General features: G+C 39.9%; 1 protein-coding gene across 1 annotated transcript in view; it reads left to right on the top strand.

Moving 5' to 3' along the window:
• dnajc5ga (DnaJ (Hsp40) homolog, subfamily C, member 5 gamma a) overlaps positions 1–16,366 on the top strand; it is an 18,433-nt gene extending 2,067 nt beyond the window's left edge. The window contains exons 2-7 of the mRNA XM_035678326.1: positions 5,736–5,863; positions 6,939–7,152; positions 8,445–8,601; positions 10,521–10,717; positions 11,481–11,520; positions 11,654–16,366. Coding sequence (XP_035534219.1) covers positions 5,745–5,863; positions 6,939–7,152; positions 8,445–8,601; positions 10,521–10,714 — 684 coding nt within the window. The 5' untranslated portion in view covers positions 5,736–5,744 and the 3' untranslated portion in view covers positions 10,715–10,717; positions 11,481–11,520; positions 11,654–16,366. The remainder of the gene's footprint in view (positions 1–5,735; positions 5,864–6,938; positions 7,153–8,444; positions 8,602–10,520; positions 10,718–11,480; positions 11,521–11,653) is intronic.
• The last annotated feature ends 841 nt before the right edge of the window (positions 16,367–17,207 follow it).

Raw genomic sequence — 17,207 nt, 5'->3', positions numbered from 1 at the left:
ATATAGTTCTTAATAGATGTTGTTTGTGGAGTTTTGTAACAAATAATTTCCTCTGGGATTATTAAAGTATTTCTGATTAACTCTAAATGACCTCAAACATATATTTGACATTACTCTACTGCTATTTCTTATTATTTATCGTCTGCCATACTTCACACAGAAACTATATATATATATATGTACAGTCAGCCGATAATGTAGTGGAGCTCTACATCTCACTGTATTCTCATTACATTTATTCTCACACTGGTGGTGGACTTGTTTCAGTCTCACACATGTGAGACATAAAGGGGGTTTTTACTCCTGTAAACTGTACTGAACATATATCTTTGAACATTTGGAGCTTATTTTGTGCTCATGTGCTCTGGTGTCAACATGGCTCCTAATGTTGAAGCTCTTCTCAGTTCCTCCTGGTCACATGGGGCAGTTCATATATATATGTTTGTATGTTTGTGTGCAGCGCAGACATCAGGAACTTCGGGCTGTTGTGGTAAACTGGTGAACATGTCGCACACCTTTTACAACGATATCATTATTATTCTTAACAACAGAGCTGTTTTAAGAGGAGCAGTGTTAAAGTCTCCACCGAGGAAGAGTTCTTCATGGGAGTTGTCGCCTTCAGTCCTCGCGTGATTTTCCTAATCTGCGGACTTTTTGACAAGCGCCTTTTGTCTCGAGCGAAGAAGAAGAAGAAGGAAAGCTGTTGTTGAGCTGGAACAAAAACAGCACGTCGGCTTTAATGTTCTGTTCTAATAATAGCCTTTTAAAAATGATCATTTAAGTTTCTAAATATGGACCTGAGTAGTAGAAGAAGTTGCTTTGTGTCCATGTTGGTCCATATTGGCTTGTGATATATTTATCTACAGTCCTACCACTGCTAATGCAGATGGTTTGACTTAAATTTAATAAACTGTGTAATTATCTCTTTTTGATGTTGGGTTGTCCGTCATATGAGTCAGTGTCGGTGTCTATTTGTGAGACTTTTTCCTTTTGCTTTGTTTGCATTATTCACAACTGAGCGAGCTTAAAGTTTGAGTGTGACATCCTATCACGTTTTGAAGGTGTAAAACGTTAATGTGTGTGTATATAAATCACGATTAATGAAGAATATACAGACATACCGATGCACGTGTCAGCTTTGTAACTGTGAACGTGTCTAAATAAAAAAGGGGAGCGCTGTCTCAGTCTTTCAGTCTAACCCTAAAGATATACAGGTACTTTGTGCTGACAGCCTTTCAGCTATGAAAGCTGAACAGTGGCTAAAGTTAGATGCACTTCATTAAACTTGGCGCACAAAAGAGTCCCAGTCAAATGTTTTTGGACAGGAAGACAAACGATTCTGTGTCTCTCTCTCTCTCTAGTCTTGTGTTACGGTTCATTTTCATACCATCGCTCCTGTTAAAGTGATAAACGAGAACCCTTTGCATACAGGCAGGCAGTTTTTACAGTCTGCACCACAAACCACTGCAGTTAGCTCATTAACCTAATAGTCCCGGCTCAGGCACACTCAATCCATCGCTCCGGCGGCGGTGCGATGAGCGCAGACCTCTGCTGGCGGCGGCTCGCTGGTCTTGAAGGGTTTTCTTCTTTGTACAGAGCAAGTGTGTTCAGGCCTCCTTTAACGGACCCGCAGCCTCCCGCCAGACCGCCCCACGGTTTGTGCTGCGTGTTCGGAGAATTTGGAGTATTTACATCAGCTTTCTTGGCTTCAGCAGCCGTGTGCCATCTGGGCCTGCAGTGTTTCCATGGCTGAGCAAAATGATGTCCTCTTTGATGTCCTCTTTGATGTCCTCTTTGTGGGATTTATTATCATCAAGAGCCCGACCAGATTTTTGTTTTTGATACTGTAATAATTTATTGTTGTAGTCACAGATACTTCCACAGGTCAGTTGATTGAAATGTGCTGCAAAGGCTCCAAATAACAGTTACTGTCACTATCGATTAATCTGATTAATTCCTCTATTAATGAACGAATACTTTTATCTTTAAAACGTCAAATAGTGAAAAATGATTGAACTGGTCATCAAATTCTTCTCAGCTGTAGCAGGTGCGTGATTCATTTTGTGAATGGAAAATGTTCTAATTGTGGGAAAGTGATGATGTTTTAATATACAATCTGTAATAACACTGTTACTTTTGCCATATTTAATTAATATTATTATAATGCATTTTCTTATTAAACTTCCATTTTTTAAAGTTTAGTTTCTTTATTCACACAAATGGAAATGACTGAGCACCTTGTGTATAATTACAGAATCATTTCCACCCTATTTATTCTATTCTTTATTTTCAACTAGTACTGTTGCTATTTTTAAAATATATGTCACTGTGATATAGTTACAGCGCCTGCACCCCTCATGTGAACGCACTCAAATGTAAGGTGATATTGATATCTGTTGCTGCTATTAGGCAGAAAAAGTGACCTGAATCGACTTGGCGGAGAATAAAACGGAGCTAACTCACAGCCACCATCTTTTATAAACTAACTCACAACTCGATATAAGCAGTGTGAAGCTCATTTTTTTTTGTTTTCCCAACACGAGGCTCCTACTATTACTAATTGGATGAGAGACGATGGAGGCAAAGCTGCTTCCTCTTGCGCTGGTGCAGCACTACAGGTAGAATTTTATTCACCAGAAAAAAACCAACAACTTTTAAAGCACAAAAGTGAGTGAGCAAGCAAGCGTGGCATTCGCTGCTTGGTGGAGAAGTTCCTTCCCAAAGAGGCCCTCAGGGTGGGGATTTTATTTTAGCAGACTGGATATGAACAAAGTGAAGCACTGTTTGTGGGTGTTTTGCTTTGCCTGATGTCGTTAAAGGGCGTCAATTTATAAGCTGATGAAGTTTTTACGACGGACAACATGTCCCAAGTTCATATCAGAAGTTTAGTTTGTAGCTTAAATGATCTTTTCTTTGTCCTTCCTACACACATTTACACCCCTGGTAATAAGTTAATAATATAACGATTAGGACTCATACAACAGATGTTAGCGGCTTCAGGTAACAATATAAAGTGTAACCCATGAGGTGCCCAAACAATTAGTCCATTAATTCATGAATTGATAGAAAATTCTAATAACTTAATCTAAATTAGTTATTATTTATTCTTAAATGTGAACATTTGGCGCTTTCCCCATTTTGTAGGATTAAAAATGTAATATTGTGTTTTGTGCTTTCGGCAGAAGACGTCTTGAATATTGTGGAAATGTTTCATTCTTTTACAGACTCAATGTTTAAAAGACCACTGTGTTGGATTTAGTAGCATCTAGTGATGAAGTTGCAGATTGCAAGCAACTGAATACCGCTCATCTTCAAAGCGTATAGGAGAAACTACGGTGGCTGCGAGGACCCAACAAAAACATAATTATACACCAATTAAAACATAACTATGACTATAAATCTTCCTTTTCTGTGTTACACAATAGACATTTAATCGATTAATGTAAAAAAATAGTCGACCAATTAATCAAAAAATAACCCTAAACTCACTCCATCCTTTTCCAAACCAACTGCAGTCTACTTTAATGAAACAATATCTCTCGGAATCAAATAAATGAAATAAGGGCAAACAACGGACGGATTATTTTACTGTTACTCCTCACTTAATAACATGAATATGTGTGTTAACATTATGACAAAGAGAGCAGATGACTTCGTAACGGCTCGCTTTAAAAGCCCCGTTCTCACAGCTCCAGCATTAGCAGGGGTCACTGTGTGACTTGTATAATTGTAAAGGTCGTCTGAGTTTTTAATCCAGTGCAAATCTGCTCACTTTGTAATATCTAAAGCAAACAAATCCAAAGCAAATTGCCTAGCGTATGTTAGAAAACACACGTCTGATAATATTAATCCTGTGGGAGCAGAAATCTTGGTACTTTGGAGTCGTATTTTACTTCTTTTTATATTCATTTCTTCACTTTCAGGGGTTCCCTGCATTTCCTGTGCTTTTATTTTTCTATGTTTAACTCTAAAGGAGTTTAATTTGTCTGTTTTTATATTAGCAGCCTGTACAGTATGATTCACTCTGTCTGTGCACTTTCCATCCCAGACACAGCGTTATAGATCTGTGCACACTTTTATTTAGTTGAGTTTGTTGTGGTATTTGTGTGTAGGGCTGTCTAGCCAGAGTGTGACTAGGACATTGGCCCGCTCTGACATGGACTCGGACGGGTAATCTGTGAGATCAGCAAAATGTAATCTTCTTTAGTCAACGACCCGCACAGCGTTATTTGTGTGGCTGAGTAAGAGTGTGTGTGTGTGTGTGTGTGCAGCAGCCAGTAGTTTAGCAGAAATCCCTCTGTATATTGTAATTGTGACACAGTAATTCCAAGCTATTGAACGTAACTAAGTCATTACATCCAGTTTAAAACAATTATACATGTAAGTATACTTCATTCTATTTGTCCGCCTAACCCTGAGAAGTGCAGCTCCATACTTCACCCCTTTACTTAACTTTACACTCTGTTTTTATTAGCCTGCAGGTCCGGGATGAGGTCTTCGGTTGGACTTCTCTAAACTGGGCGTTACTCTGAAGTGTAGAGCTGTAAAAGCACACAAGAAGGAGAAGACAAATTCCTCTACATTGTGCAGAGATGAACGTTATTTTGCTATTAACAGATCAGCGTACACAAATGCTGGCAGACTAAAAGCATGTTGTTTTCTCACATCCTCTCTCGTTAACTCCTTAACAACCTTGACTGATTAAAGTCATCTTTCAGTGCAATGAAAGGACGACATTTTGTGCTGCATCATGTATGTTGGAACATCTGTGGATTGACACAGCACATTAATCACTCTCAATTTTGATAATGTAATTGTTTTATGTGTTTTATGTTTGCTTATTTAGGCTGTAGTTTGTAGTTTTAATCAGTTTTGATCAAATTAAACTGAATATATTTGAGTTTTGGACTGAAAGTCAGAAAAAAACGAGACGTCTCTGAATTTTTCAACTTGTTTGACATTTAATAGACTAAATGATTAATAAATACATGTATATGTCAGGATACTGTTCAGTCTCAGATGAAACCACTGCGGACCCTGCTCTAGTTTTAATGAAAAACCCTGACTTTAGCTCATTCAGTGTGTGTGGCTGTGTGACACTCAGTGTGTCGGACTTATTGACACTACCTGACCTGTAAAATGACAACAGCATAATGAACTTGTTGGTAGAGCACAGGATTGGTTGCACTTAACAACACGGTGTAGAAGAATGTCGTGTGCTTATTAAAGTCTCGCTCATTGTGCTGTTCAGTCAGAGCTGTAGGCTCATTAGAAAGCCCCCCTCTACAACTGCAGTGCGATTGGTTTATAATGGGAATTAACAGTATAATCCTGCTCTTTGTTAACAGGAGGAGGAATAGGAAGACGTCTTGTAGCGATGGCGTTGCTTCTTGTCGTGGTTGCGGTGATTGTCATGTTGTAGGAGCTGAAACGTCTTCATATAATTCAATTTAAAGTGCTGATTGAGGTGGTCTGAATACATTCGAGCCTAAAGCACGAGTTCATATGCATCGTTTGGCCCTCCAGCGCTATGTGCACCTCTGAAACTCTATCATGTGTACTGACTGGACACACTGTACAATCGCACACACACGCTAGGCTGCTCCTTTGGTAAACAACAGTGCTGGAAAGCTGAAACAAAGTATTTCAGGTCGGCTTGCAACATGCTGACAAGCTGCAATATCCGATCTCTAAGTGATTTTATATAGATTTTTTTTTTTTCTCCTGATTTTCAGAGGTGAGTCATGGCTGAACCAAACCCCTCCCGTCCCCAAAGGAAGATGTCCACCGCTGGGGAGAGTGTGTACAAGGTGCTAGGTCTGGAGAAAGGAGCTACAGCTGAGGACATCAAGAAAGCCTACAGGTAAACGCTCAATAATCAGAATTATTACTTCAGCTACGCTGTCTCAACTGTCTCTTTAGAAAGGATTAGTTTCTCCAGAGTAGGCAAGCTAACCACATTGCAATTATTACTTTAGGTATTTCTTAAATCCTTTGCTTTAATTTGTGTAATCCTGTTCCTGATTGTGTTGGCAAATCCCCCCTCATAAGTGGTCAGATTACTCAAGTGCTGTTCAGAGATATAACTCCACCAGTCATGTTGCTAAAGAGCATATTTCTGTCTGTCGGTGATGCAGTTCTGCTGCCTCCTTCCCTCCTTTTTAAGAAGTATTTTAAATGATGTGTTAATAGGTATAATGGTAAATGCTAAAATGTAGTTTAGCTCAAGGAGAGAAGAGTCATAAAGTCACACAGCAGTAGCTATATATTCTGCAAGTCTACACGTTTGCTGAGCTACAGATTTACGAATATTAACTAACCATTCGCCACCATAAGCTACAGGTTCTGCCAGACCAAATGAGGCTGTGAAAGTGTGTAAACTTGTACAGAACAGTCTCGTTGAGATCAACATCTCTTCTGCAAGAGAGACCCGAGTAAAGAAAATACAGCACAACAAGTGCAAGTGGCGACAATGCTAATAAACAACTCATTTACCTTATTTCCATTATTTAATTATTGAAAGTAGATATTTTAATTGACATTATGAGTCATTGCTTCTGAAAATAGTTGATTCATTTTCTGTCAATCTGTCAATTTAATTGTTTTACTTCTACAATAATTGTAACGTTGATGACTTTTCAATCAGCAAATCAGTTACTCAATTAGTACTTTCTAACTTTAACTATTAGAAACTAATATTATCTGGAAGAATAATATTGTTTTCCATATGACCCTTTATAATCTTGACATCCTGGGTTTGAATTTGGGAAAGGAACCTTGTTACATGTAGTACACAGCAGTAAAAATTAGCTGGGTCGTCAGCCTGATCCTTCCCTCCCTCCCTCCCTCCATCCTTCCTTCACTTATCTTTTTCCACATTTCGCTTACTCTTCACGTTGCGTTGTTTGATTTCCCGCCTGCTCTTCTCTCCTGTTCAGGAAGCTAGCGTTGAAGTACCACCCGGATAAGAACCCAGACAACCCGGAGGCAGCGGAGAAGTTCAAGGAGATTAACAACGCCAACTCTATTCTGAATGATGAGACCAAGAGGAAGATCTACGACGAGTATGGCTCCATGGGCCTTTACGTGTCCGAGCAGTTCGGAGAGGAGAGCGTCAAATATTACTTCCTCATGTCCAAATGGTGGTTTAAGGTTGGTGCTTTGGTTGTGATACATTTGACTATTTTGAGGGCTTTTTTCAGTAAAGTCACTTAAGGTTAAGGGCTTTTTTTATACTACACAGGGCTGAAAATAAAATGTGTCCCGCAACTGTCCCAAATTCTACTAGTTCAATAACTTGTTTCAGTAACTGGCGTCCCTTCATCGACTCGCTCTGCTCCACAATGGAATTTCTAGTTGTTCCCTTCACTTATATCTAAATAAAAAAATTGAGGTCATCCTAGGGGTGTTTGGTCACAGTCAGTGTTCATTATTCTTTTACTCACTGGTTGAGTTACTGATTCTTGTTAACTTCTCACAGTTGGATCAATAAATGCATCACTGCAAACTGCAGTACAAACGCAAACTGAAATTTACATACAAGCACTTGAACATTATTATTATTATTATTATTATTATTTAGCCAAATAATACTAATAGGCCTGCAAACCTCACTACAAGGACATGGAATATTTGAAGAAGAAAAGTACATGAAAGAATTCTACAAAGGGAAGGAGAATATCAAACAAACTCTTTTAAATATTTGCAAGCTGAAATAGAACTGTTTACATATAAGCTATACCAACACCCAAAGAGTGAGAGAAAAGGTCAAATGTGCGCCACCACGCCTGCTGCCTGCTGCCTGCCTGCGCACGGCACAAGAGGAGAGGGAGAGATTCCTGACCGTTGGAAAAAGTCTATTACTCTGAGCAGCATGCATGGGAATTAATTACAGTACGATATATTTTAATATATAAATATATATCCTTGCATTTTTCCCTGATGGTTTTAGAAATGAAGCCGCTAAGTACAGCAACACCTGTACAATCTAATGCAGTCCAATGCCACAGGCCACCAGTAGAAACCATCGTTCAGCCATAGTTTATGGTGTTACAACTGCCCTACAGTGAAATATGTCTTTTTGTGCCCCCTGCACATAATGGGTTCTTTTCCTCTGAAATGTGTTGTGCTAAAGTGTGAACTCAATTACTTACACTGCAAACTGTGTTAGAAACAGATCACTAAATTCGAAAAACTGACTCCTAAGTTTATGTTCTCTTATCCTGGGTCACAAACTTTTATTACTGTCATATATTAAGTTTATAAAGTACCATCTACTTTTTTCCATGTAGCTCTCACACCTCCCTGAGGCCTAAATATACCAGGACAGTTTACTATACCAAACGGATCTGTTTCAGAGGATTAAATTCACTGTTAGATCCCACCTTTTTCTGCTGTCGTCTGGCTGAACATTGTTTTAAAAGGTCCTCTGTTTGCTCCCGCAGGGTCTGGTACTGTGCTGTACGTTGTTCACCTGCTGCTGCTGTTGCTGCTGCTGCTGTTTCTGCTGTGGGAAGTGTAAACCACCTGACGACGATGAAAACTACCAGTATGTCGACCCTGAAGACCTGGAGGCCCAAATCAAAGCAGAGCAGGATGGAGGTGAGCCGGTGTTTCACATAGTTATGGTTTAGGCTCTAATTACTGCTGTACACTTAATGTACCACTTGGGTTTTTGTAAGTGGGTTGAAACACACTGCGTTGCATAATTTAGCTTTGTGAGTGCAGGCTCCCACAAGGCAACAAAATTGACAACCTCCCATTATCCAAATAACATTCACATTGGATTATAGATTAACAGAGGCAGACTGACTGTAGTGAATTGAATGCACCTCATTCTTCATCCATTAAGCATTGTGCAGCTGTTGTCATGTACAATTATACAGGACTAAAAATAATAACTTTCCTATTATTAAACAAAAACATTGACAAAATCACATGCAATAAATGTAATTACGGTACAACATGTACTGTGAAGAGAACACAATGCACAAGTTAAACATTTCAGTCCTAGAGATCCCCAAATATGAGGACATGTTCTACTTCTGGCTAATGAAATTGAAAGTACTAACAATGTTGGTCTGTCATAACTCAACTTCTTCCTTCCTTCAGGCACCAATGGAGTATACAGTGAACTGGTGGAACGTTTTAGAGCCCTCTGTTGGTGTTGCTGTTCTTCTACTTTTGTGGACTAGAAACAAACACCTTCATTTTCTCGTTATCCAACTATGTTAAAATCTGGGAGGCTGATGGCTGTTTACCTTAATATTCTGTAGCTTCCTGAGACACACTACGATAATTCAACTGCCTTGGAAATAAAATGTCTGCGTCAATTTAAGGATTTTTAAGGAACAGTAGCCACTTTGACAATTCCTGTATTGTAATCTTTTTCTTCTTCTTCTTTCTTGAGGGCTTGGTTGTCTTTATTGGACAGGGCATCTCCAGATAGACAGGAAAGGGAGAGAGAGAGGGGGGATAAACATGCAGCAAAGGGCCACAGGTCAGACTCGAACCCACGGCCACTGCAGCAAGGACTCAGCCTTGGTAAATGTAAGCTACCAGGTTGCCCCCCCCCCCCGTGTTGTAATCCCAGCTCAAGTAGAGAAGAGTCATAAAGTCACAGTAGTACATATTCTACGAGTCTATAGGTTTGCCAGTATTAGCAAACATAAGCTACTGGTCACACCAGAACAAATAGTGTGTTAAATGATATATGACCTTTTTGTTTAATCAGGTTAAAACCAAACAAGACAGATATATAACCAGACAAACAAAAGTGCATAACATACAAAGAACATGTACAAAACTTGGAGTACTAAAGTGTCTTTTGTTTTGATTTGATTTAAAAAAACAAAAGCACATAAAGCATCAGTAAGAATCGCAGACATCACTAAATATTCTCTGTAATTAATTCCATTTATAAGGTGTAAAGTAGTGGAAGGTCGTGTCCCCAAACCCGGACGGGTAACTGGAGTTTAACAGTCCTGAGATCTGATTTTGTGGGTGAGAACGATGTTTATCCCCCGTGATGAAACAGAAAGCGCACTGATGAACGCTGTCAAGTTGGTTTTAAGGTAGCGTGAGCAGCGTGAGATAAAGGATTCCTTCATAGCCGTGCACAGACACGATGGTTGACTGTATGGTTGACATTTTCCTGTCTTCAAGACAGAAACGTGCTTTATTTTGTGCCAGTTTCTCCACATGCTGTTTAAAATGAGACAGATTCTCAGATATTGTAAAGATAGTTTCAGTAATTTAAGTAAGGGTGCATTTTATCTGTTGTGAATTAAACTTTTCCCTTGTAAGAAGTATTTCTTTTCAAACGATACATACTCCCACTTTAAACCCACCACAGTACCTTGAATAACTTATTATTTTTTTAATGTTGAAGCAGCATTTGCAGGAAAAGTGCTGTAGAAACTAAAACTATAACCAACCCGTGGCTTTCTGCAGCTTAACCGGTGAAATTTAACATGCTCTCACACTGCAAGGATTCGTGTTTTCATGCTCCAATCCAACAGGTTACACAGTAATCATAGGCCAGCCCACATCTAATTTGGGTCCAGAAAGCCCAGAAGGCCAGAGTCAGCCCATCCCCCTGCCAATGCCAATGCCAATGCCAATGCCAATGCCAATGCCTCCAGCTGAGCCCCAGTCGCCAACCAGTCCAGCAGGGGAAGAAAACCCCGGAGAGACCTTACCAGAGTCGAAATGACTCGTAAGAGCCGCCTCGTCTGATTTCTGTGTCGCATCGTCCGTTCATCCGTTTTGTCTAATGTGAGAAGTTGTCTTCTTGGTGTTGCTCGTCCGTGCTCGTCAGCTGTCTGCCTGGCTGTACCATCACTGCTTCTTCGCCCATCCATAACAAACTGCCCGTGCTGTCCCGTTAACCGCCGCCGCACACATTTACTGCACCACTCCTCATCGCCCTGTACCTGCATGTTGTTTCATGCTGTCCGTATGCTTGTTGTCAGTGTTACGTGAAGTCACTGTACTGTTGGCTTGAACTGCCATCAAAAAAAAAAAGGCATGGCTGAGTTCATTATTGTTGCTTTAGTCTTGTTATATTGTACTGCTATGTATATCTTAAGACATCATCTTGTACTTGTGTTTGATAGATAGTATGTGATGATGGACAGGAAAATCATGTAAATGTAGAACACTGCAGAAGCCATTCAATTAAACACGTCATCATTTCAATATTATATATGCCAGATAAGTTCTTTGCACTGCATGTCCAACACAACAGACTTTACCTGCTTTAATAATTCCATTTATGTCCCATTTTTGCTCTTGTTATTTTTGACAATTTAAAATTATTCTAAACAACACAAATAAAAACTGAACCCCGACTATTTCTGATTAAAAACAACTGTAAATTGTAAAGGTTTTAAAAATTGGCTCTCTGGCATCTGCAGAAAAAATTAGGAGAAATTCAATGTAAACTTTGCATTGAACTTTGTGTTCCTCCTCTCTCACAGGAAAGTGACGGTGTGGATGAGCCTCAACTAGCGGAAGCAGGTGGGTACGATACTGTGCTTGTAGTTTTATTTGTCCAGTTGTAGTTATACATGTTAGAAATCAGTTTGTGTCGCACTGTTTCCTCACCATTGCTGTTTATCTCCATTTGACCTCTGCCTCTCTCCCTCTTTAGCCTTTCGAGCCCCTATTACGATCCAGCCACATTCGACCGCTGCCAGCGACGTAGAGATCAGCCAGCCCGAAGCCACCAGCCAGCCCAGGCCCGCACCTCCAATCCTGACCTCTCAACCTACCTGATCAGCCCACTGGACAGCTCCTGTAAGGTGGGCACTTCAGGTCTCCTAGCCCCCTCCATGAAACTCAAGTGATGGAGAAGTATTCAATTAAACTGCTGGGCTCTGAAAACTCTCACAGAAAATTTTAGTCTCCTTTCTCCATCCAACTTGCCTCATACTTTAGCCTAGTCTGGGCTAGATGAGATCTTGCTAGCTGTTCAGTCATCCAGAGCTAGGCCATGGCGACATGCCTGGACTCCTCACTAATCCATTCTTGTCATCCCATTACAACCAGTAAGGATGTGACACTGTGCAGCGAGATGGCAAAAACAGTGCGATATGAGGGCAAAAACAACATGGAAAGGGGGAAGGTTGTCCTCTTTATTAATCCACTCTCCAGATCAGGACTGGAGTTATCTTTTCTATTTACTCTCTGCTCCAACCCTCCCAGTCTCCCTCCATTCTGGACTCCGCTGGTCAGCAACAGGAGCACTTTTTTTACATTTCCCCCCTCCCCTCCTTTAACTTGTTTTGAAAAGAAGCGCTTTGGGTGAAATAACTCCAGTATGGATTTGGATGCCACTTGTGACGTGTACACATCATCTGACGCCAGCAGCACGACGTTGTGACTGTGGAGGACCTTTTTTTTTTTTCTTTCCCCTCTTCCTCCTCCTTCAGTCTGGCTTTAACAAACAATCTCATTCAGTTAAATGTTGCATTACCTCCCTCTAACGTTCATCCTTTGAAATAAGCTCTCGATGCCGAGTGTGGTGACACAAAAAAATAAAACATCTTCTTTTGAAAGGAGGCGGGAGGACTAAGGCGGCGCATCGCAGAGCAAAGCTTTCAATCTGGACATACTTTTCACATGAACGCACAAACGTGAAGGGGGAGGGAGGAGGAGAGCGAACAGAAGTGACACAAGTAGAAGTGAGACATTGTGATGTTAAATGTCTGAGCCAAAAACCTGGAGCTGAAGATTTGGAGCATGGATCCGGAGTAGAGTCGAGGCTTTCCTCCCCAACGTGCATGCGTGTTTTTTCCGGATGCATGTCGTCGTCCCCCCCTCCCCCTACTGTACAGCACTGGATTACAGTACACAACCCCAATAACCACAAAACATGAAAGAACTGCCTAGCTTAACCATACAGACATGCAGACTACAATATATACAAACACACTCTTGTACCAGCCCGTATGTCATCGTGTGCCACCCTCTTGCTAAAAAAAAAAATAATACAACCCCCCCAGCATAATCTAATGACTAAAATGGACAAAAGAAACACAGCTTTCGATGTTGGAAAATAACCGTCATTTCGTTACGTTTTGTCGGACCTGCACAGTCGCAGTTTGACTCTTTGGAAGACCAAAGGCAACAGCTCCATGTAGCCTACCGACCTGATGACGACTCCGGTTGAGGTGTCTGGAAATGCCATTTGCTCTCTAAGCCACAGTTCAGTTTGTCAAAGTTGTTTGTATGATATGCATTTGGGTCTATGCACATTGTGAAGCGGGTCTGTCGCCATTTCATGAGGTTATCCTTGTTTTTGTTTGTTTTTTAAGCCTCTGTTCAGGTTGTGAATCTTTTTATTGCACCTCTTACTTCCAGAAGTACATGAACCAACCGACTTTAAAGTTACTTGATAATCTATAAACTCAGGTCCAGATTCACTAAGACTGCATTGCGAGTGACTTTTCAGTTTTCATTAAAGTCACATAATGTTTTGTTGAGTATTTCGTCTGTGGTCCAGCACTGAGCAAGCAATCAGCCCTCTTTACTGCAAATTTCAGGCCCTTATTTCAGCTGGAGTCCTGCATCCATTTTCACCATAAATGTACTTTTCACTGTTCTGTCCTCTCACCTGCTCCCTGACTGCATGGTGACAGTGATGTGCCTTGAACAGTAATTATAACACAACAGACAAGTCTTGACTCAACATTTCGATGCTCCGTGTACGTGTAAGAGTATTCTGTAGCTGTCGTGTCTTCTATAGCATATAAATATAATCAGATATACACGTACATGATCATTCTCTGCTCTCATAAGCTGATTTATTCTTCTTCTCCCTACCTGTGCAAACCTTTAGTGAATCTGGATCGGTGTTGTTGTTTCAGCTGTACACAACTACATTTGACTGTTCCCCTTTTGCATTTTAGTCAAATTAGAAATGAGCATTCTCCCATCAGAGCAATGTTGTCTGCACGCTCATTGTTAAGGCTGCAGCTAACAATTCATCTATAATGTCAGAAAACAGTTAAAAATGACCGTCACAGATTCCCTGAGCCCGAAGTGACCTCTTCAAATGTCTGTTTATGTCAAGACAAAAGGCAAAAAGATTTAGCTTTCTGTGAGACAAAGTGGCTCATAATGATCAGAGTTAATTTTCTGTTGATTGATTCATTGAGTAATAATCTTTAACGTTTACACTGGAACACCTAAAGGTCCCTTGTTGAGTTATTCCCACAGTTTGTGACAGCTGTTCAGGATTTGAGTTGGCGCAGCAAGGTACTAAATTTAGTGGTTTTTGATTGGAATATTAAGAGCGGTAATTGGCTGCGTTAAGTCTTTTCTCTACTGAGAGAAGTTTTCCTCTCAGTTTTAATTAAATCTAATTAGTTAGCTGCTCTCATTAATCATTGCTGTGTTCCATGTGAAGTCAGAAGTCAACCTCGTTGTGGCCCAGCTTGCCAACCGTCTATATCATTGGAACGGGATTAAGTAATCTAGTTGGTACTTATTGTAATAGCAAAGCAAAGTGCAACTTTCCTCCTCAAGTTATCATGTTCAATAACTTACCACACAGGTGCTTTGATAGATTTAACGCACTTTACTTCTGGAACATGACTTAATAATAATTTCGGCAAGCATTTGTGCCACTCATCTCACATACTTTGTCATTAATTGCTTATTACTGTTTTGTAGTCAGCATTTCTGTTTTGTTAACTTCTGCAAGAGTCTGTGTGTGTGTGTGTCCTCTGACCTGACGGGATGGACACGTCTTCCTACAGTACAGTTTAAAACAGTTAAGCCAAATCTGCGTATACAAGGGTTCATTAAACGCCACTAAAGGAATAGTTCGACATTTTGGGAAACATACTTATTCACTTTCTTTAAGAGAGTTATTGTGTCACTGTTCCTGGCTAAGAAATACTAATAAAGTGTTTTTGTAGTGATTAAACAATATAACTAATTAATTATTGAGCTTCAGAGGTGCAGGTAAGTGCATTTTGTTACCTACTGACAGAGCCAGGCTCGTCGTTTCCCCTCCGTTTCTAGTCTTTGTGCTAAGCTAAGCTAACATCTGCTGGCTGTAGCTTCATATTTACCGTACAGACACAAGAGTGGCATCGATCTTCTCATCCGAGACTCAAAAATGTTCAACTATTCCTTTAAATCAGATGCATTTGAATTGAGTTTTTTTTTTTTTAATGCCAATGGGTTGTTGTGCTGTGGAGAATTATCGTCTACTGCGGAGTGCTGTTGCTTCTAGGTGAATTTTTGTAATTTTTAAACACAATTGTCTCTCTTTCTGGTGGCAGGGTGAAATTTTAAGGGGTATTCCTTTGTTTTTCTCCCACAATAAATAAAGGCCATAGTGTGTCTGTGTGTCAGGCTGAGGCTTAAAATGCACTGTTGAGAAGCAAAAGACACAAGACTGCAGTTAAACTCTCTCAGCTGCTAAAACTCCTCAATATCGTCTGGTGAACTACAATACACTAATGTAGACCTACGCGTTAGGACCAGCAGCCAAGCTCCTTGTTTAATTTCTGTGAATTACAAACTGTTCATAAACCAGCTCACACAAATATCTCCATCTCTTTATTTCGGCTCTCTCTTCGATGGATCACAGATCGGCTTGTATTTCTCAGAGTGTCTGTCTGCAAACTCGAAGGTCGTCATTTCATCTGAAGTTTTTAACCATCGAAAGCCAAAACCTGCTAATTTCAAATGTCCCGAAACATTTCAGGAATAATTATTTGTTTGTCTTTCTTCAGATCTTCTCAAATGAAATCACTTCAATGTAAAAGCGATGAGGCCATGGAGCACTGAAAGAAGACATATTATTTATTATTTTTGTAATTGTTGTAAATAAATCATAAAACAGAAAAATAACTTACAGAATTTCCTTATTGTTAATGGACATGTTTTATGAATTAATGTATGTTTTAAACGGTGTACATACATTTATAATTTTTTTTTATTTGTCACATAGAAATACCTTAATTTGAAATTAATAATACTAAAAGGGTTGTCGGTGGTAGGAGGTCAACTTATTGGTCAACTTAGGTTTTAAATGACGAACGCAGAGCTAACGTTCTTCCAAGGACAGATGGATGGTTTTGTGTGTGTGTGTTCTCATTATTCTCAGTTGACCAGTGAGACAATCTCCCACAAATGCTGTATTTCTCTAACGAGTGGCGAGAACATATTAAAATGTAAAAAGTAGAACAACATGACGAGGAAGTTTTTTTCAAAGTAGATATTGTTGTTTTTTTGTTTTTTTGGGGGGCGGGGATGTGTCACTCACTGTTGTGGTTCCCTGTGGACGATCTGTAAATGAGTTATTATGAAATTCAACCTAATAAAAAAGGGGGATTTTATAACTTCCTGTCTGTAGTTTGTCATGTATTTGCTCTAAATTAACAGCATTTTCACTGCATTTACTTTTAAAGATTAAAGGATGATTTTGGCCTTATTCTGTATATTTTTTCTTTTGCCAAAACATCCCATGAAAACACTAAAACCAGCAGTGTGTTAACCTGTGTTGCATTCAGTTGCAAACCCATTTGTTCCAACTGAAGATGTAAATCTTCAGCTCACAAATGTATGGTTTAATCCTTTTTAAAGCCTCAGTAATTTCCTTAAACCGCTGGTTACTCCAGTTTTTCTCAAATGTTTTATATAAAGCAATAGTGGATTTGTTAGGGACTATTTTCAGCTGCAGATTAACACACATTTGATTGTCCTAGTGAGTATTTCCAGCAGCAGGAGGGTGTATGTGGGATTGATAAAGAAACTACAGTGTGTTCATGTGTTTTAATAGTTGACAGTGGAGCTCTGTGACATATATCAGGCTTTAATAACAAATATAATACTTATTAGTAATACATTAGTTGTTGACATTAAGAAAAGTGTTTTTTGTGGCACTGAGGCACGATGATGAGCGCTGGTAGAAGCATGAATAAAGCTTTGTGTTGGTATGTTTAGCTTACTCTGCAGCAGCTCTCCACTCCCGAGCCTATAAATAGTCTAGTAATCCCATTAATAGCTTAGTCTACTTAGCCAACTCCATTCTGTTGATTAGCAAATATCTCCTGTGTTTGGTCGCTAGGACCTCGCCGCTACATCCTCTTGCTTATCAGGGAGCTGACAAAGGTCAGAGGTCGGGGACGGTAGGGAGAGAGTGTCACTGGGTCGTACTGTGGAGACGACTAGGCTTATGTCCTTAT

Source organism: Morone saxatilis, unplaced genomic scaffold (assembly GCF_004916995.1).
Source record: "Morone saxatilis isolate NCDOM2014 unplaced genomic scaffold, NCSU_SB_2.0 Contig7, whole genome shotgun sequence".
In the NCBI taxonomy this organism is placed as follows: domain Eukaryota; kingdom Metazoa; phylum Chordata; class Actinopteri; family Moronidae; genus Morone; species Morone saxatilis.
Note: the sequence above shows the minus strand (reverse complement) of the source record. Positions and strands in the feature narration are given on the sequence as shown.